The sequence below is a fragment of the Falco biarmicus genome, chromosome 5 (genome assembly GCF_023638135.1).
Source record: "Falco biarmicus isolate bFalBia1 chromosome 5, bFalBia1.pri, whole genome shotgun sequence".
Taxonomy (NCBI): domain Eukaryota; kingdom Metazoa; phylum Chordata; class Aves; order Falconiformes; family Falconidae; genus Falco; species Falco biarmicus.
In genome coordinates, this window is record NC_079292.1 from 17,492,264 (window position 1) to 17,514,375 (window position 22,112).

At 37.3% G+C, this 22,112-nt stretch overlaps 1 protein-coding gene across 4 annotated transcripts in view; it reads left to right on the forward strand.

The window, feature by feature from the left end:
* The window catches only part of PHTF2 (putative homeodomain transcription factor 2), a 73,304-nt gene extending 52,384 nt beyond the window's left edge, over nucleotides 1-20,920 (forward strand). For all 4 annotated transcript variants that reach the window (XM_056340592.1, XM_056340595.1, XM_056340594.1 and 1 more), the window contains 8 exons: nucleotides 1,866-1,994; nucleotides 3,203-3,475; nucleotides 4,469-4,600; nucleotides 7,085-7,171; nucleotides 8,123-8,278; nucleotides 13,089-13,184; nucleotides 16,955-17,080; nucleotides 18,226-20,920. In XM_056340592.1, the coding sequence (XP_056196567.1) occupies nucleotides 1,866-1,994; nucleotides 3,203-3,475; nucleotides 4,469-4,600; nucleotides 7,085-7,171; nucleotides 8,123-8,278; nucleotides 13,089-13,184; nucleotides 16,955-17,080; nucleotides 18,226-18,246 (1,020 nt within the window). In that variant the 3' untranslated portion in view covers nucleotides 18,247-20,920. The remainder of the gene's footprint in view (nucleotides 1-1,865; nucleotides 1,995-3,202; nucleotides 3,476-4,468; nucleotides 4,601-7,084; nucleotides 7,172-8,122; nucleotides 8,279-13,088; nucleotides 13,185-16,954; nucleotides 17,081-18,225) is intronic.
* Nucleotides 20,921-22,112: the final 1,192 nt, after the last annotated feature.

Below are 22,112 nucleotides of genomic sequence, written 5' to 3' on the forward strand. Positions count from 1 at the left end.
TATGACAATATACTGAAATAGCTTACAGAATAGCAGAAAGATAACATACATGGTATCTAATGTTATATATATGGATATGAATTGTTACATGTGTATTATATATGTCTAAATTTTATTTAGATATAATATTTTTGTTTTTACCTTAAAACTAATAATTTTATTTCACTACTTAATGCTATTCCGTAGCAACATATAGGCAGTAATTTCTGAAAATTTTAGTGTTTGTCATGCAGCACTTCAGTTGCAGGCTGCCTTAGGTTGACATTGGACAGAATCCATTCATTGTTAATACTTTGATAAAATCCATTCAGATGTCACAGTGCCAGTTATATTTGTAGTACAAGTCTTATCTTTATATTGCATGTTAATTGCATTGTTAATTTGAACCATTTAAGTACACAGATGGAGAATGTGAAACATTCTTCTGGGTACACATGTCATATGTGTTGGTAGTGCACCATCAGTATGAGGAATGCCATTGAAGAGATGGTGTTAATACTAGCTGAGGAAAAGAATTTCAAAATTAGGTTTTTCATTCATAACCAGAATTGAAAATTATGTATTTGTTGATTTTAAAAAACACCCCCTTCTCCCAAAAATAAAAAACCAAACACAACAACAAACCCAAAAGTGATAGCAATTTGGATTTCACATGGTCTTTGCTTTTTTATTTTTATTTCTTCTTGCTTACATTCTATGTAAACACAGAAATGGAAGCCTTTCAATAGGGAGTTGAATTGCAGTATATGCACTGACTTTGTTTTTCTGTAGTTGAGTGTTTTTTCTGTTACAGATAGGTTATAGATTGTGAATTTTTGAGTTTCAGCTGCTGGTGTTGACACTCTCTCTAGAGGGAGACCTTGGAAATCTATGACTAAAAAAGTCCTGCAACTGATATTTGTGTTGTTTTAGTAATATAAATCGATGTTTTTCATCCAAGGGGGGGGGGGGGGGGGGGGAAGAAAAAATTGAATACTTAGCAAAACACATAGAATTCAGAAAAATACTGATAAGGTAAATAATAAAATAAAAAGCTTTAGTTTTAATCAGTGATAAATTAGATTTTAAAAATAATATGGTGCCCTGCTCCCTGTGGTTTGATGCATGTAGTGCTAGGTGACCAGGCAGAGTTGAGAGCAATTTTAATCACCTGAATCGAAGAGGAGTGAGACAGGGATGGAGGAAGTCAAGAATTGGCCGCAGCAGAACCTGTCTCAGCATTTTTCCAGATCCTTCCGTTCTCACTTGGTGCTCTGTTTAGAGTAAAGGTGCCTCAGCCATAAGTGCATTCAGTAGATTAGGCTGGGATTGCTTGGCTTTTGGAGCAGCATCTATTGAGACTCCTACCACTCACTGAGTCTTGCCAGATACAGTTAGCATAGCGGGGGCTTTATCCATAACAAGGATTGTGAAGTACACAAATATCATTAAAAGCAAATAAAAAAAAATGTTGGCCTTAGGCTTAAGGTGAGAAGAGGACTTTTCAGAATGTTATGGAAAGAATAATAATAGAAAAGTAAAATATTCCGTTCAACATATGGTAAATTAAAGATGGCTTGTAAGTACTTTTTTGGTTTTGTGTATCACTCTTCTTTGATATGTTTGAGCAAAAAAGAAGCCAATTAATCCTCAACCACAATGTCGACACTTCTTAGAAAATGAAGTATGGGGAAGGAGAGATCTCTGTACTCACAGCTGTTCCTTGGAAAAGAATTGGATGATTTTGAGGAATGTGGTTAACATATAGTAGAAGTAAATGCTATATAACAATATTTGTGTTAGTCAAGTGTGGGTTTTTGTCAGCATATTGCTGAAATGGCAATAGATTTTTATCTCCAATGGAATGTATTCCTTGCCTTCCCCAGAGTCATTTGCCTTGGATCCACAGTTTGAATCCAGGACTAGAAAAAATAAGTGCAATTGTATGGGAGGGTAATGACTGCAAGAAAGCAGATATGTCTGTGCTCGAAATCAGTGGTATGATAATGAACAGAGTGAGTATTCTTTTTACTGTATGCAAATATTTTATTTAGGAGTCTAAGAACTACCAAAAATAAGCTTATTATATGTAGGGATTTGTATGTTAGTTTGGGGTTTGGGACTGCTTTTTTTGTTTGTTTTTTGGTGGTTTTTTTTTTAAAGCCTGTTACTGACATTGTTGGTCCATGGCTTACATCACTCTGATTTACTTGTTACTAATAGATAAAAGAGCTACCAAATCTTAAGTGTTGTGGCAATAAAATGTGTTTGCATTGTTAGGTACTTGCTAACATAGCCAACCTCTGTTTTATTGTTCCAAAGTGATGTATGCTGTGAATATTCTTACTTATCTCCTTGATTTTGATGAACAACCAATGTGTTAGGTTAGGAATATACAGATCTGAGTATTTGAATCCTAATATTAAGACTGGAAAAGAAAGCTTTCCTATTTAGGAAACAAATATCTAAGACGATGAGTGGGATGTCTCACTAGTCCTCCCTTCTTTTTCCTAGTACTCCTCTTCAGGAAATGGTTGGAAAAGCATTTAATTGATGTAATACTTTTTTTCAATACCGACAACATAGGCATTTTGTAGAGTTGAACATAAAATCCTAGCATAGTTGAAGAAAACTATCACTAATTCTGACAAGTTGATACTTACTGTCTCCAACTTGTTAAAAAGCAGTGTATTCACGAACTTGGTTCAGGTCTCTGTACCTGACTCATGAGATGATACAGTTTTCGGTGCAATCCACAGCAGAAGTAAACTTGACAAAGCCATATCCAGGACAGTAGAACTCCAGTCCTGTCTGAACTGTGAATGCTTTGATTCCTTTAAAAAACATATAACCAAAAAGCAAAACACAAATAGGAGCAACATACAGGATGTGAGCAACACAGTCTGATTGATACACTTTGTTAATTCAGCGTTGAATGAATTTTTAATACAAGAACATGCACTGGAGTCTTTTAACTGCAGTATTATATTGTTGGGTTTTTAAATGTGATTTGTCATATTTAGTTCCTGTGCATTAAGTCCTTGTTGAGGAGTTCCTTTTCCTTAATAGTAAATTGTGAAGATGCTTAGTTCAAGTTTTCATATAACTTAGCAGGTTATAAAGTGTTCTTTGTGATGGTAAGACAGGAACATTAATAATTTATTGACTTAATTCAAAATTAATTCCAAAATTTAAAATATCCCTGGTTTTCTTTTGTTTTTAGGTGAACAGCTATATACCAGGAATTGGTTATCAGATTTTTGGAAACATCATATCTTTAATCTTGGGTTTAATGCCATTTGTCTTTCGACTTTCCCAAGCTAAAGACTTGGAACAACTAGCTACACATTCTGCCACTGAACTTTGTATGACTGCATTTGGATCAAATGGAGATATTCTGGTTCTCTCAATGGTGGTTATAAGTTTTGTGGTCCGTGTCTCTCTAGTGTGGATTTTCTTTTTTCTGCTGTGTGTAGCTGAGAGGACGTATAAACAGGTATGAACAGCAAACCAAGAGGTTTCATCCAAAGCAAAACAAGGTTTACTGTTTGTGGGTTTTTGACTTTGTGGCTATTTTAAACTTGTTTTCTTCAGCGGACTACGATTCATAGATCAATGATGACAAGTACTTCAAAGGGCTTACAGTTTAGGAGATGACTCAGTTGCAATGGACTGAAGTCTGTACAGTCTCTGTAGATAACCTCTTTTCTTGGAGAGCATTTCTGAGGGAAAACTTCAATATTTTCTTTCAGATTTCTGGCTCAGTGCATTAACCTGGCTCTTAGTCACATCCAAGAAGAAGTTGTTTCAATAAAAGAACTCTATAAATGTCTAATTTGTTCTATCAGTCTGTTTCATTCAAAACCTTCAATTTAATTCAAAACAGTTCAGTCCAGAGCCTAGCCAAGGGCCCTGCCTGCTTTGCTAGCAGATCGGTCCCATGGCTGGAGTCAGCCAGAGCTGCTATTGAAGTAAGATACTTGTTAATTTATTGTTATTGCAATTTAAACTTTTAAAAGAATATCAATATCCCTTACTATCAGCAGAGTATAGATACTTACTAGTCTACAAACCAAAAATTTTTAAACTTTCTTTTCTCAAATTGTAGCCAAACTAGGCAATTTAGTACAGTAGAATAGTATTAACCTGCTTCTAATAATCATTTCTGTTGGAATGACCTTCTGTGATACAGGCACTCTCTAATGCAAATGATTGGCAGGTTTGATTTTCTCCCACATTTTAAAAGCATAGTTGATCTGTTGTCTGAAATTTAAAGAAAGGAACTCAAAGTGTAGCTAAATTTTGTTTATCATTTGACTATGAAGACTTCTAAAACTTTTTAGTGTATCTCCTCTTTTCAGTAACATGCTACTCGTATTTCTGCACTGTATTAACATATTTCAGTTTTAAGTGAAGCCTTTTCTCGATTGTCTTTTTAGTGTCCTTGAAAATCAATTAACAGTTAAAGCATTTTTTTTTTTCTCTACAGAGGCTACTTTTTGCCAAACTTTTTGGTCACCTAACATCTGCCAGAAGGGCAAGAAAATCCGAGGTTCCTCACTTCCGTTTGAAGAAAGTACAAAATATAAAAATGTGGCTTTCTCTCAGGTCCTATCTAAAGGTAAAATAATGTATATTTTTGCTAACACTTTAAAATACCTTATAGGCTCTTGATGGAAGGTTGGTATCCTAGTCTGAATTTTTCCTCCTGTGCACTTACTGCTGTTGGTGCACATGCCGTATATGCTTCATTTTAGTGACTCTGAGCCAGCAGTGTCTGCAGGCAGCCAGATTGTAAGAAAGTAAATGCTTAGTTTTTAGCTTGGAGTAAAGTATGAGTGTGTTTCAGAGTTGGAGTCTTATGTTACTAATGCTAGCAGAAAAGTCTCTCAGGTGAATATGTTGGGTAAAAATAGTGACTTTTAGTATAACACACATGATACCTTATTGTAAAATACCCACCGCTTAGTGTCATTAACACAGAAGGTATCTATAAAGCAAGACAGTTTATGTGCGTGTTTATGCTGTGTTTATGTGCCAGTTGAAGCCAGAAATTATGCCCAAGTATTATCTGTAAGACATTCTGATCCCTCTATTGTATGTTCAGCTCACATTTGAGTAATCTCTTTATATCTCTCTAATGATCTTTTCAAGCCAGAGCATTTTGATGTTTCTTTGTAAAGGGATACATGTTCTCTAACTCAGGGTTTGGTGTTTTTTGTTTGTCCCCCACCCCACCCCTCACCCCAAGTTTTAGTCCATTTTTCTCCCTACATTAGGTAGTTCAACTCAGATGAAGCTAGGGTTTTCCCTATTTGGTTTCTATAGCAGCAGTTTTTTGGTCAACAGCAACTAAGAATCTCTTGCTAGTGGTGGTAATCCCCTTATTTCCATCTATGCTTTCCAACAGCAATTAAGAAAGGTTAGATGAAATTTGCTATCAATAATTTTTAGAAGTAGGTAAAGGATTATGAAAACATAAAGCAGTTATGGTGTAGAAACTGGGGAACGTGGAAAGCAGGAACTATAAACAGGCAACATTTTTAATGTAAAGCACAATACTAAATTTGAAAGTGCATCATTTTAAGAGGAATTGAGGCAATTAATTGACAACACCCCTTGTGTTATGGAAGTATCTGTTGGGGCGGCTGTGAAAAAGAGGTACCCTTTACATTTTACATTTGAGAGACTCCTTTTTCCTTGTAGTCTGTAATGTGTTGCTGGCTGGGAGGAAAGGAGGATAGCATCACTTGGACAATAGAATGTAGTTTTGATGCTTTAAAGACTGCATATGGTAGCATTGTTGCAGAGAGAGTGTTGACTTCTTTTGTCACAACCACAGCTTATATATTCCACTCTTTCTTATGCCACCAGAAACACTTGTATAGTTATGTGACTAAGGAAAAAAGCAATCAGTGGTCAGAGGCAGGGGCGTAGAGAACTAACCCAACTGAAAAATACCAGTCAAGAACACTAACTTTCACCTCTATCTCTTGCTTTACTTGGTTCACTGGGCACATCTGTAATGCCTGTGCAAGCACAAGGAAAGGAATGGAGACAAGCAGCTAAGCAGCAGGGCTGCCTTCTTGCAGCGGTGCTGCTGGCATATACTGCCATAGCATCTGTCCAGAATACACTTGCATGTTTCCTGTCTGTATATATGTCCACCTGTGAAGATGTGGGTTGGGGTATATACACATCTCAAGTCTAGCAGAGGCAAAACTCTCTGACTCAATATAGAAGTAGTACGTGTGTACCTGCAGTAGTAATTTGTACTTCTCCCCCATACCCCAACATTTAAACTTCCTGTCTCGTTCTCCAAATTTTAAGGTTATATCTTGCCTATGTACACCTCCCATTCTTGTCGCATTTGTATAGTTAGTCCTATGTTTAGAGAACAAAGTTGAGCAATGAATGTCTGTTACAACTTGTACATGCTTCAATGCAGCACAGGACATATAGTTCTTTAAAAATAAAGAGGGGAAAAAGCTCAGTGGGTAGAAATATTTCATTGTACCAGTAAGCAAGAAAAAAATGTCTGAAAACAGTGTGGTTGTACCTTTCAAGACAAGCGTGTTTTCCTCCTCCTCCTCCTGGGTGAGAGAATTATATTATTGCACCTACCACAATGGGACAGTGATTTACAGCTACAATTTTTATGTGTCAAAAAGAGGCAAATAATGGAAAATACCAACCATGTGAAATCATATTTTGATATCCTGTTGCAATCTGGTGTCCAAAACACACTTGTTAGTACTGGTTCAATACTTGGGGTTAAAGCCCAGTGCCATATCTGATTTTTTACATCAGAGAATGCTGCTGAAAGTTGTGTCATATAATGAAGCAGCTGACTGAACGTGTGGTGAATATTTTCTTTCTCATAATTACCTTTAAATCCTTGCATCTGAATTAATCTTGCACGCCTTTAGGGGTATTAAAATGCAGTGATTTTATTAGGATCTAATATTGTGTTCGGAACTTAGATTGCCGAATCGTGAGCCGTGATGAAACATAGGTTCAAGGTGTGATTCTAACTGGATATGCTAAATATCACCGTTGATTGGGTAGGTTTTCACTCACATATATCCATACCCTTTATTTTCAGCGTCGAGGTCCTCAACGCTCAGTTGATGTAATAGTTTCATCTGCTTTCCTACTGACTATCTCAGTTGTGTTTATCTGTTGTGCACAGGTAAGGAAATCTTGTATAGATAAAGCTATTTAAGTCATGGCTGTAAAATAGTTTTGAGTGCCTTTTGCATGGTGATTCCTATTGAGTTAAAAGACCACGGTGAAAAATCAGTAACAGCTGATACAGCTTTTCAGAAGATTAAGCTGCATTTTGTATTGTTCATTTTATCTACTTCAGAATATTGTTCTCTTAAGAGAGAAACTTATTGATAGCATAATTCCTAACATGATAAGATTTTTTTAAAATCTATGTCCTCTTTCATTTTTCATTGTGTATTTTGGAACATGGTGGGGGGTTCTAACTTTGCATCAAAACACATGTTTGAAAACTGTTGACCTTGGTTGATGATTTTTGTGAGAAACAGGATTGCTGGCTATATTAGCTTGCCCTCTAGTGGAATATCTTTTTGTAAGCAAATCTACGTTTAAGGATTTTTACCACTTAGATTTTTCCTTGAGCTTCTGTTTCAGAATACAGAAAAGCTTCTGAATGGCTTCTGGTTGTATTTTCTTTCCACTTTCTTCCCTAGTTAACACTAATGTGTTTCCCTGGTAGCTAACTATAAATATTTTAATCAGAATGTAATGTATCGGTAACTCTGCTTGGATTAAATTTTCTATATAATTCAGTACATTTGAGGGTATGTTTTGGTTTTTTATCCTGTATAGTGTCTTTGCAAGTTTGAACATGGGTTTAAAATTGGCTTAGAGTGGATAGTTTTTTCTGTTGCTTTGAAGAGATGAAAAAAAAGTGTCTAAATTCTGAGCCTTTCAAACTTCATATATTTGACACACTGCTGATTTTCAATTATGATTCAAAAATATTTAATGCCTAAAACCGATCCCTGTACTGATTACTGGGGTTTTTTTCTTTGAGTTGGGGAGATAGGTTATTTTCTTATGTCATAATGTAATTATTAGTTTGATTAATTTTTTTCTCTTTCGTTTTCAGCTGCTTCACATGCATGAGATCTTCCTTGAGTGTCACTACAATTGGGAACTCATAATTTGGTGCATTTCACTAACTCTTTTTCTCTTAAGATTTGTTACTCTTGGATCTGAAACCAGTAAAAAGTACAGCAATACCTCAATATTACTTACTGAGCAGGTGAGAATATCTATAGACCTATATTTTTCTATCTAAAGTATTTGGTAGGTCTCAGGCATGCATTTGAGATGTATTAAAATAGTTTGGATTAGGGAGTTAATTAGGGCGTAGTGGAACAACACTTTACAACATGAAGTTCAGTTTCTGTGAGAAGTGTATGACACTGTTTAAAAGTTGTATGGAAGATTGAGATGGCCATATCTCAATTGAGTGAGTGGACTTGGAGATATCAGTATATGTCGGTTGATATAATTTAAAATCTAACAGAACACAAACATAAAAAGTAGCTTTTAAATAGGAAAAAGACACCTGAACTCTCAAAGTGTGGGATGGGAGAATAAAAGATTTGAAAACAAACTTGCTCCCTACAAAGTGGGTCACTGTTTCCAGTCTAATAATTTTGACTGCTAGGTTGCATGAATTACATTTAGTCTCCTGTAGACTCCTTGGAGACTTCTTCTTTCAGCCGTCTGTCAAGCTTGGCTTTGGGTCTACCTACTTTTCTTCTCAGGAATGTTCTGGTTGGTGTTTGTACTGCAAACCTCCTTCTCTGCTCTGCCTGGCACTGATGATAGTTTTCCAAGCTAAGCATGTTCAGTTAGCATTAGGCAAGAAGCCATCTTTTCCTGCTCAGAGAGGTTTCACAATGGTGCAAGATACAGCATTCAGGGCAAGGTAAATAGGCCGTTCAAGAAACCTTTACACATTTCCTACAGGAAATATGTTCAAGTTGGAGAACAAAATCTTCCAAACTGTCTCCCAAAGTCAGGATGTGAAACTTAATGACAGATGGTATAAATGACTGCTTACCTATATTGCTCAGTGAGAATTCATTCTGTCTTTACTAAAGATGACGCAGCTCGACACTGAGAAGACAGACTGCCTATTTACCTTGCCCTGAATGCTGTGTTTTGCACCAGTGTGATACCTCTCAAGAGTTCCCGAGCCTGGAGAGCTTTGTATTGTTTGGTTGATCCTCAGAGTCCTGGTGAAGTGTATGTCCTCTGTTTCTGGAATGAAAATGAAGGGAAATGTTTCTGATAAGGATTAGAAAAAAATTATGGAGAGCAAGGCGCGCATGAGAGAGAGAGAATGTCAGGCCTTTGTTTTGCTTTCATAGGTTTCTATACTACGGTCTTCATGAGAGTCAGTGTTTAAATATTTTAAGCCAGCATACCCATTGAAAGAAGCACACCCTCTGTGTCCCCATAACTTAAAAAAAAACCCAAACAAACAACAAAATACGCCCAAAAAGAAATGCGGAAAGTACTGTCATCAGACACCTAGCTTTGTATTGAATCTACCTTATCCTGTTACAAGTAATTTCCCTTAAAAATGCCTGAGAGCTTTATGAAGTGAAAACCGGAATAGAATTCACTATTGTTTCTCAGAAAATAAAAAGGATACACGTCACCCTGAGTAGAACTCATTTTGGACTGGTTTCACATACTAGCTGGATACCACAGCATATTTACAGTGTTCTTAGACACTCATGAAAGTCTTAATATTTTGGCCTTTCATGACAGGTCAAACCCGAACAATTGACTGACACTCACTTGATCTAAAGGAAGCACATATGAACTGGTGTCCTTGAAAATCACATACTAATGTTATTAGGCTTACTGAGAAGAGAATGAAGCTTTAAAACAAAACAAAAAACTACAACAAAAACCCAGAAAGGACAAACAAGCCTCAACCCCCAGATTCAATATAAATGCTTCAGGGATAAGATGAAATTGCAAAATCTACTTTTTGTTAGCCAAGTTGCAGCCACATCTGTGTGCTTTATATTAATCTGTGAATTTCCCTGCCTGAGGACAGACATAAGCCCAGCCTTGGCTTATTGTGAAGGCTAGTGCATGGTAAGGGATGTAATCTAATCAAATTTGCCAGGCCTCCCCATATTTAAATTTCAGCCATTGTTCTCCATACCAGAGCGGCTTTAACGGCTTGGCTTTCTTGATTGTAGTACGTTTCACATTCATGGGTAACCTGTGCAATAGCATCCATGGTCAAGTTGACCTCTCAATGACAAGTGCATCTACATGTTGCATCTCTTCCTTGTTGGCCAGAGGTGTCACGGGCCCAAACAAACAAACAACTACAAGAAAAAACCCAAAAGGACAAACAAACCTCAGTCCCACATTCAATTTAAATGCTTCCCAGAAAAGATGAAATTGCAAAGTCTAGTTCCTGTAGCGAAGTTCCATCCGTTTCTGTGTTCAACCTATGAATTTCATGATTAGGAGTTATGATGGGAAACTAAAAGATCAATCATTTTACATCAAGGGATTTTTTGACTGCATGCTGTTTGTCTCTACTTTTTCAAGTCCTTCTGAAAGTGTTTCTAATTTGTCTTGTAAATGAAGTGCCTCGGTGGTTCCTTGTTGAGTAAAATATGACGTATGGTCTGATCAAAGTGGTCTTGCCAGTTTTAAACTCTCAGAATGGGTATGGTAGGTGGCTGTGCATATATATACATTCAAACTTCCCTCCTGATTCAAAATTTGTTATTGACTGTTGGGTTTTTTTCATAAATTAATGACAACATAGTAGCTGTTAAGAGATTTGAACCCTCCTAGGGTTTATTGCCTAGCGTTTTTTCAGACTTTCTAAATAGAGCTGTGGTGGTTTGACCCTGGCTGGATGCCCAGTGCCCCCCCAGCCTCTCTGTCACTCCCCTCCTCAGCTGGGCAGGGGAGAAGAAACACAATGAAAGGCCCGTGGGGAGGTAAGGGCAGGGAGAGATCACCGTCACAGCAAAATGGACTAAACTTGGGGAAATCAGTTTATTACCATTCAAATCAGAGTAGAATAATGAGAAATAAAAATCAAAACTTACAAACACCTCCCCCCACGTCTCCCTTCTTTCTGGGTTCAACATCACTCCCAGTTTCTCCACTGCCTCCCCCTGAGCAGTGCAGGGGGACAGGGAATGGGGGTTACGGTCAGTTCATCACATACTGTTCCTGTTGCTCCTTCCTCCTCACACCCTTCCCCTGCTCCAGCCTGGGGCCCTCCCATGGGAGACAGTCCTCCGTGAACTTCTTCAGCATGAGTCTTTCCCACAGGTTGCAGTGCTTCGCAAACTGCTTCAGCGCGGGACCTTCCCGCAGGGTGCAGTCCTTCAGGCATGGACTGCTCCGGCGTGGGTCCCCCACAGGGCCACAGGTTCTGCCAGCCAACCTGCTCCAGCATGGGCTTCCCGCGGGTCACAGCCTCCCCGGGCTGTGGGGGCACAGCCCGCCCCGCCGGGGGCTGCTGGGGAGCCTCTGCCCCGGGGCCTGGAGCCCCCCCAGCCTCCTGCTGCCCAGCCCGGGGGGGTGTCTGCAGAGCTGTTGCTCTCACATACTCTCACTTCTCTCTTCTGCTGTGATCGTGCAGATTTTTTTCCCCCCTTCTTAAATATATTATCACAGATATATTTATCCGGGCTCGGCCTTGCCCCGTGGTGGGCCGCCTTGGGGCCAGCTGGCACGGGCTCTGTCAGACATGGGGGAGCTTCTAGCAGCTACTCAGAGAAGCTGCCCCTGCAGCCCCCCTGCTACCAAAACCTTGCAATGCAAATCCAACACAAGAGCCTTTTTTTTCTTAGTTTATTTCTGTTTATAAACACTTGAATTGTTGAAATCAGTAATTTTATATTAAAAACTGGAATCTCTTTGCCTCTAAAAGCATAATTTAAAATGAGTTTGGTAGTTCAGGAGCTTGATATGCCTTGGAATATATGAGGCATAGTTTTTTGGGTTTAACTTGTATAAGAAACAGTGACCATTTTAGGGAGTTACTTTGTTCAGATGTCCATGGCCCTTATTTCAATAACCATCTTAAACAAGGTGGTTAAATATATCATGGCATCATATAGCATCACTTCCTTTCTGCAACTTCACTTCTGTTGCTTGGTAAGAGTTTCTGTCATCTGAAGGATGCTTCAGCGTATTGCTGAATTGTTAATTTTTTTTGTTGATGAAGGTCATCATCCTAAAATAGTAAGTTCACAGCTTTTCAAGATATTTTTCCTTTGATTTGCTTTTGTTATGCATTACAAAAGAAAAACTAGCCTTCGCCTGGTCTAAGATATCAAAGATAGGTTATTTGAGAATGAAAGCTGATGTTTCAAAATTGCTGGAAGGGCAAAAGAGAGTTAATGTGTACTCTTAACTAAACTTTCTCAGAAACAATGACCTAAAAACATCTGGAACACAGAAGTGTTCAATGATGAATATACTGTTCTTCCACAGCAATGAAGAGTTTAATTAATTTTTCAGATATTTCAAGGCACTAGAAAGATTGATTTTTCTGCACTCAAAAGTGCTCATGAAGTACTCAATTACACTAAAATCTTTTAAAAGAAATTATACTTTAGCAGAATTTTGGTTTAGCATTTCAGTCTATTCAGTATCTTTTGGAGTTGTTAAGCCTTTAAAGTCTACATGCTAGTATAAAGACCTGGAAATGAATTGACAAATCTCGGGTAATTATTGAAGGAGGAAAAAGAAATTATGCAAACCTTAACATATGGGGTTGGTTTTCTTGCCTAATTTGTGGACTGCATTGAGCTTTTAAAGTTGTTGCTGTAGTAGTGTCAAATAGATTTTGTTGTATCATAAAACATTGTATTTTCCTATGGCACTGGACCAGTATTTGCTCTTAAATATTAAAAAGGAAGCAAAAAATTTGCTTCCTTGCAGAAACGTCATCACTGTTCTGTTATATGACTGCTGACTAATCATTTCATTTTATTGTTAAATATTTCCGAATTCCTTTAAATTCTGAGTAAGTGGTGATACTCTTATTTTATTTAAATCAGATAAACTTGTACTTGAAAATGGAGAAAAAGCCTAACAAGAAGGAGGAGCTGACACTAGTGAACAATGTTTTAAAACTTGCTACTAAGTTATTGAAGGTAAGAATTAAAGCACTATTACAATATTATATGTAACTAAGAAGCAGAATAGATTGCTTAATGGGTCGCTTGGGTTAATTTTTGCGGGCAACGCGGTATGTTTTGGTTTAAATCTGCTCTGTAACTCTTTCACAGCAATGCTACTTGTTCACACGCTACAGTCTTGTTATGTTGCTATCATTGTGGATTACAAATTATTACTATATACAATAAATTTTATTCTTTAAACTATATGAGCAGCCCGAGAGAAGGTACTTCAGGATGGACAGGATGATGAATGCTTGAGAAATAAATGATGCAATGTTGTTGGGTTTTTTGGAGTGTAAATATCTGGTTCTAGTAATAAGCTGCTGGGGGATTTGTGCTCTTCCACAAAAGTAATTCCTCTTAAAAACTGTCAGTGGTTACCATTTCAAATTAAAACTAGATTATCCTTGATGTCGTCTTTACTTACTGTGATAGATTAATCTTTTTGGAAGACAGAGAGAAACTGTTACGTAGGTCCATTTATAAGTGAACTAAAGGTACAGATTTCATTTAATGTAATTCAAATGTCAGCTGTGCCCTTGAACTATTTGGCAATTATTTTTTGCATGGAATTTTAGTAGAGAAGTTTTTCGCTTATGCAATAATATCCTGTTTGTCAGGGAACTATATTTGGTGAGTAGAAGGTACTTCTTCATGGTGAGAGAACATGAATTTTTTTATTACTTTCCGTTTCTAGAATTCTGCAGAAGAAAAATCATCTTTCTTTCACTCATCTGGAGCTAGAGCATGGACCTGCTTAGGGCTTTTATAGAACAACTTCTTGTTGTTAACAAAGCAGTGGTTGAGGTTCTCGGGAAGACATTTTTGATCCTAAATTGCCTCTGCTGAGTTTGTCTGTTCTTTCAGACTCACAGATCTGTCATAATTTGGGAAGCAAGTTGTTTTGTTCTTTCATTTGTCTGGGAGCTTAATTCTTGGCCCAGAAATGTCTCATTCTCCTTCAGACTAAACATTTCCTTAGTCCAAAACTTACTTAAGGGTTACTTGAATGCCAAATGAGAGTAATAAACGTAACACTTGAAAAACTTATTTTATTTTAGGTTTGGCTTTTATGAACAAATAAGATCAGTTAGATTTAGTATTCTTAATGTGTTTATACACTAAAATTAACAGTATATAACTTACAGTTGACTAAAGTAGGCTTTCAAAGAGGAAGCCAGTTCTGATACTACAAAAAACAAACTCATGACTTGCCTCCTCACCTCTCTCGGCATGGTGTTTCAGTGCTTAACCACTTTGGCTGTTGTGAAAGCTTCAGCTTTCAGCATTTGGATCTTGTTATACATTCTGCTGTCATGGCAAAGTTCTTAAAGAGGCGCTACTGATTTGTTACTCTTGGACTCAGAAGTGAGGTAACAACAGTATTGTGATTTCTCCTTCAGGGAATCAACTTCCTCCTTTAGTCCAAGATAGAGTGGTCCCGTAGAACAGTTCCCCAGGAATGACTGGCAAATACAGAAGTGTTTTCCTCCCCCTCAGATAAACTTCCTTCAGTTCACACACCCCTCCCACCATGTTCGAGTATAGCACGACTGATACCGATTCCATGTGCAGAGATCCCTGTAAGTAGAGGGAATGGCTGGATTATCGTGCAGTAAACTTGAACCATATCTTTCAATGCCTCCATACCTTTCCGCTGCAGTCTGGAAAATTCAAGCCTCTTAAGAGAAACAATTGGAGGGGTTTGCGTATGGTGGTGCTTTAAGACCTTGCTGCCTTATTCTACCGTATGTAGAATTCTAGCCACTTACCCCATTGATTCCTGTGCAAGAAGGAGCAGTTCTTAAAATGAAGTTTAAACTCTGTTTAAACTAGTCAGTTAGAGGCTGAGATGATGGGGTATTTCTGCTAGTGTGTGTGGTCTCATCTCAAAAAATATGCAGCACTTTCATGAGAGGGCTGACAGAGTCAGGAAGAGTTCAAAGCGGACAAAGCAACAGCTTAGGTTGAGAGTTATGCTATAACGATGTGGAGAGCCTGGCTAAGTCAGTTATGAACTGTTTCTTTTGGTATAAGAATAAGGAATGGCAAAGCTTTTACGACCTGGTTTTGGAACAAACAAAAGGAAGTGTTCTCTGTGTGTCAGGTAGCAGACTTGTGCAGCTGTTGGTCAAAGGACACTGGATGCAGAAAGGTTATCTGGATTCAAGGAGAGACTGAACAAGTAGACTAGACAGATTCAGGGTATCACATGTGTTGAAATGTTTGTGTGCTGTGAGAATGTAGGTAGGGTAAGAAGCAGCTGCTGTTGGTGGCAGGATGCTGATCAACCCTTGATCTGATTCACTTCAGTCTTTTTCATGCTTTTCTCAGTGTTTGCAAAAAAACTGTTCGTGTTTTACTCTTTTCAGAAATGTGTCAACTGACATGACCTTTCCAAAGGGGACTTGACTTTTGTGGCACAAATCCCAGACCCAGGCCACCACTTAGTTACTGTGAGAATGTGCCCAAAAGTGAGATGGATTTCCAAGCCATCTAGTATGAGCTTTCAATGAGTTTTTGGTAGCTAGTGATCAATGCAATTACGTATTTCATGCCCATTAGCTAAATGGAATTAGTTTTGTTTGGTTTTTTTTTTTAATTTGGTTTTGGATGTTTTTGATCCTTAAGCTTTTACTGAAGACTATATTATGTTGAATAGTCTTACTGTTTTCTTACTCCCAAAATTGGTAAGATGAATCCAAAATCTAAAAACTTTTTCCTTAATGGATTTCTCTGCTGTTCTCAGAATCATGCCTTTTATAGCTTTTGTATTTGCAGCAGTTTTATACCATGTTACATCTAAATGAAAAGGTTGTTCATTCTTATGTAACCTCTCTTGAAGGAAGAGTCAGAGCTCTGACATTCTTCTTTATTAAAAAAGGGTTTATAAGGCGTTGTGCAAGGCACAGGATGTAGTGCAGGGGAGGGATGAAGATTAATTTAGAGCTAGAAAATATAAATGACCAAAGCAGTGATAGTTGTTATGCTTTATATAATCCACTCATATTTTAAAACTTTTTTTATTCCTTTATTTGACATATTTGTAGGCCAGAAATGTGTGGGTGACTTCATTAACACACCAGTAACTGAAAATTGGTGAAATAGCCGTTTTGTTCAAGTTTTGTTGCAGGTTAATTTTGGCTAATTTATTTGATCTTTCCAATAAAAAAAAAAAAGTAAATTATTAGCAGTTAAATGATTATTAGTACTTTTTCCCTTCATCTTCCTTTTCTGGCTGTGTTCATCAGTAATTATTCTCAAAATTAATGGAAAGGGAAATGCATTAGGAAAGACATTTTTGTTAATTTTCTATAGTAGTGAGGTAGCCTTCTGTCACTGTGGAAAATCTTTTCTTTTTTTTTTTTTTTCTGTTTTTTGTGGTTCTGCTGTCTGTCAGCTGTTTTAATACTGAAGGTGATTTCTGGAAAATTATAAGGAATTCTAAAATGATGGCACCTTAGGAAAACTAGTTCTCTATTTTCCTGGCTTCATGAGCAAATTGGTAGATGCTTTAGCTGGGTAGCCTCCAATTTTTTGAAGGGTTATTTAGACATCAGTAGTCAGTTAATGTGATGGGTATTTTCTTGCTCATTGTTTTTCCTGTGCAGAAGAATAGGAGGATGTTTTACTCAACTGTGACTTGAAGACTTCTTAAGCTATCGAATATCACTCAATACATATATGAACAAAAACATCTTTGTGTAATTTTTGCTTTTAATGTCATTGTTTTGCATTACTAGGAACTGGACAGTCCCTTCAGGTTGTATGGGCTTACAATGAATCCACTGCTTTATAATATCACCCAAGTTGTTATCTTGTCAGCTGTTTCTGGTGTCATCAGTGACTTGCTTGGATTTAATCTAAAGGTAACTACTTGTTAAGCATCCTTTTTTTTCACCATGGGGTTCAGAATATTATGATAGATGGATCATACGTTGCAGACTAATGTATTCTCAACTGTATTAACTAGAAGATCTATTGTTTGAAAATGGTTATGGCATTTAAGCTGTATCAGAATAGTGATGTATTTGTTCATATGCGCCAAGAGAAGAATCCAGGAAGACCTTATAGCAGCTTTCCAGTACCTAAAGGGGGCCTAAAAGAAAGCTGCAGAGGGACTTCTTACAAGGGCCTGTAGTGATAGGGCAAAGGGGAATGGCTTTAAACTGCAAGAGGGTAGAGTTAGATTAGATCTAAGGAAGAAATTCTTTACTGTGAGGGTGCTGAGGCACTGGCACAGGCTACCCAGAGAAGCTGTGGCTGCCCCATCCCTGGCAGTGTTTCAGGCCAGGCTGGATGGGGCTTGGAGCAGCCTGGTCCAGTGGAAGGTGTCCCTGCCCATGGCTGGGGGGCAGCTGTTTTAACTCCTTTTTTTTTTTTTTTTGTTTTTTGGTTTTTTGTTTGTTTGTTTTGGTTGTGGGGTTTTTTTGCATTTTTGTGGCTTTCTAACTTTATGTAGGACACATAATTACCAGGATTTCTTAGACATACAGACACATTCATACACATAAGTACTATACCTTATTTGACTTTTCTTTGTATCCCAGATCTGATTTCTGCCTTGAATTCCTCACTGTTGACTTTGTAGCTCCTTAAGGAATGCAAAAAGATGCAAGCTATCCTTGTCTTGCGCTGCAGTGAAGTATTATGGTAGATAGAGTATTACTGTGACCAATATTACACAGTGTCGTGTCATCGTGGCTGAAGGGCTACCTTGTTAGGCCCTACTCTCTGCCCCGCTCTGAACTGCAAACTCTGGAAGCTATTTCAAGATTCAGGTTAAGAGGCACATTCGTTTTGACAGGCTTGTAGCACGGAGCCCTTAATTCGCCACTGAGTTTGCTTACATCTGTCCGTTTTTTTCCCTGTTAAACAAATGTAAAATTTATTTTGCGTATTATAGAATATGCAGCAAATGCAGTAGGAAAAAAGAAAGTGGTGGTATTGCAGTTCTGGTAAACGGAAGACTGAGTTGAAAAATAATACTGATTTACTGCTTGAACTTTTCCAGCTCTGGAAGATCAAATCTTGACAATACATAAAGAAGACGAGATAACACAGTGTTATAGAAAAGCTCATTGATTGACAAAACTGCCTCAAAGCAGCCACTGAAATCTGTATTTCAGATGCTACAACCTCTTCAAGGATGTCATTTGGAAAATTGAAGTGTTTACATCTGACTGTCTTGTGCAATCTTTGTATTTATTTCAACTTCTCACTGTTTATGTTCATTTTAGTTGACATTTATATTTTCTTTTCAAAATTACTTGTTTAGCTTTGGAAAGAGTCAGCTTTGAGAAGGGTCAAAAATTGTGTGTCTGAGAACTTCTGTTGTTAAAGTTGAAGCCAGTGCTGAACATTTTTAGTTACGGTAACACTATAAGGAAGTCATTTGATTGTTGATAATGTGGTAAAATTGCTTAGAATATTTCATTTGCACCAATCATTTATGAGGACAACATAACATCAATAGATGTTTGGTTGCAATAGAAAAGTGAGACATATACAAAAAATAAAGTACTGACAATACAGTATGACAGGTAGCATAAACATTTTATATTAATATTAGATGCAAATGGGAACTTTTAATATTTTGAGTAATTCCAGGATCTAAACTCGTATAGGCTGCAGTTTAAATATCCTGGGATATTAATCAAGGTATTATATAACAAGTCAACAAGTGCTCTTTGATAACACTTTTATTAGAGCAATAATTGTAAATGGTTACCATGCTGTATGATATTTTGATAAAATTAAATATTGTATTTATTTGAAATACTGGGCTGTTCTGCGCAGCTCTGACTGTGCATGCTCAATATGTGCACTTTTTATTGTTACTTTTAATGAGAAACTTTATATATATACATATAAATGTATATTAATTGGAATATATTATGGTGAACTATGGAGCAGTATATATTGTATGTTGAAGCTGAGTATTTAAAGAAGCCGAAGATTTACTGGTGAAAGGAGTGCTATGAATGACTGAGCATAAGATAGATAGATGCTCTCCTCTTGTACACTATAGTATATGCCATTCATACCACATTGAAGTTTAAGAACAGCTTAACACAGAAAAGTTCCTCTGGTGAGCAGCAGAGCTCATGAAGCCTGGTAGTCAGCAGATTTGTGTCTTCAGATAACCTGCTCTCCTCCTGTTCCTCCCCAGCAGGTGTCATTCCCCAGCGCTTTCCTGGCTGGGGTTTCCCAGCTCTCCCTCTGCCTTCTGTCCCCTGCCTCCCACACGGACCAGTCATATTGACTCATGGTTCTTCAGCGTGACAAAAATTGATGTTCACCCATGTAGACTTAAGTTACCTGGAACAAACTTCCCATCTACAAATTATGTGGGAGGATTAATATCGCCAGGTGCAAGTATTCTTACATTTTGTGGTTCCAAAATAGTGTCTTCATATTGAAAAATGACAAGTAAGTAGATGACAAGAGTCTGGACATTGCACTACGCTTGCTAATCTTCAGAATCTTGAAAGATTTGAAGTAATGTACCTTAAACTTATGTGGTATAAAAATATTTTTATATATAAAGCAACACAAACAAGCATTTTGTATTTTATTTGCCTCTGTACTAACGTTTAATAATGACCAAAGTGCATTCTGGTTTTTGAAAGAATGTATTACTGGAGCTTTAAGAACATACTGTATTTAGTTTCTCATATGAAAACTTCAGCTGCATCTGATCTGTTTCTTCTTTCTCTGTTGTTTGATGTTGGGATTGTTTTTAAAAATCAAGTACATTTTATATACAGTTTTTTCCAAATTATGGTATAGACATACACAGAACTTAATTTTGCACAAAATGTATTTTAAGAAAAAAAAAGTACAGCAGGAGTTCTATGGGTGATAAAAGATAAAGCTATTGCTTTTTACAGCTTGTCACTATTACAGAACCATTCTTTGCTCTAGAATGGAATTACTTTTAGAAATGTAAAATGCTGAATATATGGCTTTTGTTACCTGAAAAAAAAAAAAAAAAAAAGAAGAAAAAAAAAAGAGGGGGGAGGGAAAACATTGCGGTTTTGGTCAGAGGTGAAATTAGTTTAACCACGTATACCTCAGCAACTAGCACTGTGCTGGATTGTTGCACTAACAAGTGGCAGCTTGGGGAGAGTAAAAGATTCACAAAATGAAATTAAAAATAATAAACCCCAGTATTTCCTACTATTAGGTATATTCATTATGTTAAAAATGGAAGAGGTTTATTTTCCATCCCTCAGGGTGGAAAACCCAGTATGAGAATAGAGGCAAGTAGAAATATGGCAGATCTTGTGTGTTAACTGTAATTTTTTGCCACCTGTTTTGTAACTGAAAGTGTGATCAGGCTTGGAATAAAGCTTTCTATGGTTGATGGTAAAAAAGAAGAAAAAACAATGGGTCAGATATGTCTTTTAGTAATATCCAGCATATTTCTGAGTCTGCCTGTTTTGATTTAAATCCATATATTCGATTTAGATTAAATTAAAGCATATTTGGTAGACAAATCCTGCACATGGAATGCAAATGATGGTTGTCAAAATTGCACTTCATTGCAAGAACACAAACTTTCAGACACATTTAGTTATGCGAAGTAGTTTAATCTTATTGACTACTGAACATGTGGCTTCTAAATAACTGTTTCTATTGGAAAAATATTGAAACGGAATTTAGTTCTATTTTACCAGGATTTAAGGGATTAATTTCAATCATCATTTTGGCTGTTTCTGTTTTGTTATGTCACAAGAAATACTTCCGTGTAAAAATCAAAATACAAGCAAACTAAAGTACATATTGAAATTAAAGTTAAATGCTTCAATAACATGTTACGGAATATTTGGACAGAATTAATGTGTGATAACATGTATTAGCTATTTGTTTACTGATTAGTGAAATAGTTTCTAACAGAAAACTGTTCCATTAATGGCTTTCAAACACCCTTTTTTATTAGCTTCATTTTGGCTTTCCCACAGCGTATTCTTTGGACTTTATAAACAGGTTTGGCCAGTGTTATCCCCAGGACTGACTTGGCAGTAGGTTACACTCCACACTTGCGTTCATTTGCTCACTTCCTAAACTTACTCTAAATGTAGGCTATTTACAGTTTAAAATTTGTTTTGATGGTCATGGAAGACACTACATGTATTAAGAAATCAATAGCTCCTGAGAACCATCCATCTCTAGGTGATACCTCAGTGTGCCAGAATTCTTAGACGTTGCCAGAAAATGTTATGCACAGTGCAAGTTTCCGCAGTCCATACCCCATCTGTGTCTGAGTACCTGCCGAAATAGTTATGGAGCTGAAGATGATGGGATCTGACCGATGTGTTGCTGCTTGCTGGCTTGCTTCGGATCATGGGCCATTTTTTCCAGTCCTGATAGTCTCAAACCCATCCCGTCCAACAGAAAAGCGTACCTGGAACTGAAGCGGCTGTGGGTGATCAGGCATGAATTCAGCACGTGCTGAATGTGGCCTCTGTCTTACACCGATGGTTGTGATTGGGAAATCTTGGTACCTCCTACAGAGAGTTGTATTTCTACAGCTCATAGCATGGAGCTAAATTTACATGTATCCTCCCGAGTGCCACGTTTGGAATCTGAAGGGGTGCAAGACCTTTCAGGAAACCGAAGAAGTGAATTTTAAGAGGTTTTGTCGGTGTGCTGCTTGCTTGATATATGATTGCAAACCTATTTGTAAACCTGCTATCTCTGGTAGGCTCCAGTGAGCCATCCAATGTGTAGATTACGTGTATTGAAAAAAAAAATAACTTACAGCTCTTTTCATGTTATCTTCTGTGGATAGGATATTTAAAACCCTTTGGGTGGATATAAAATTTAGTAACTTCCAAAAGCTTCCGTGGATTGCGAGCACATTTCATTCTAGGTAGTGCTTATTACTGGTTCAGA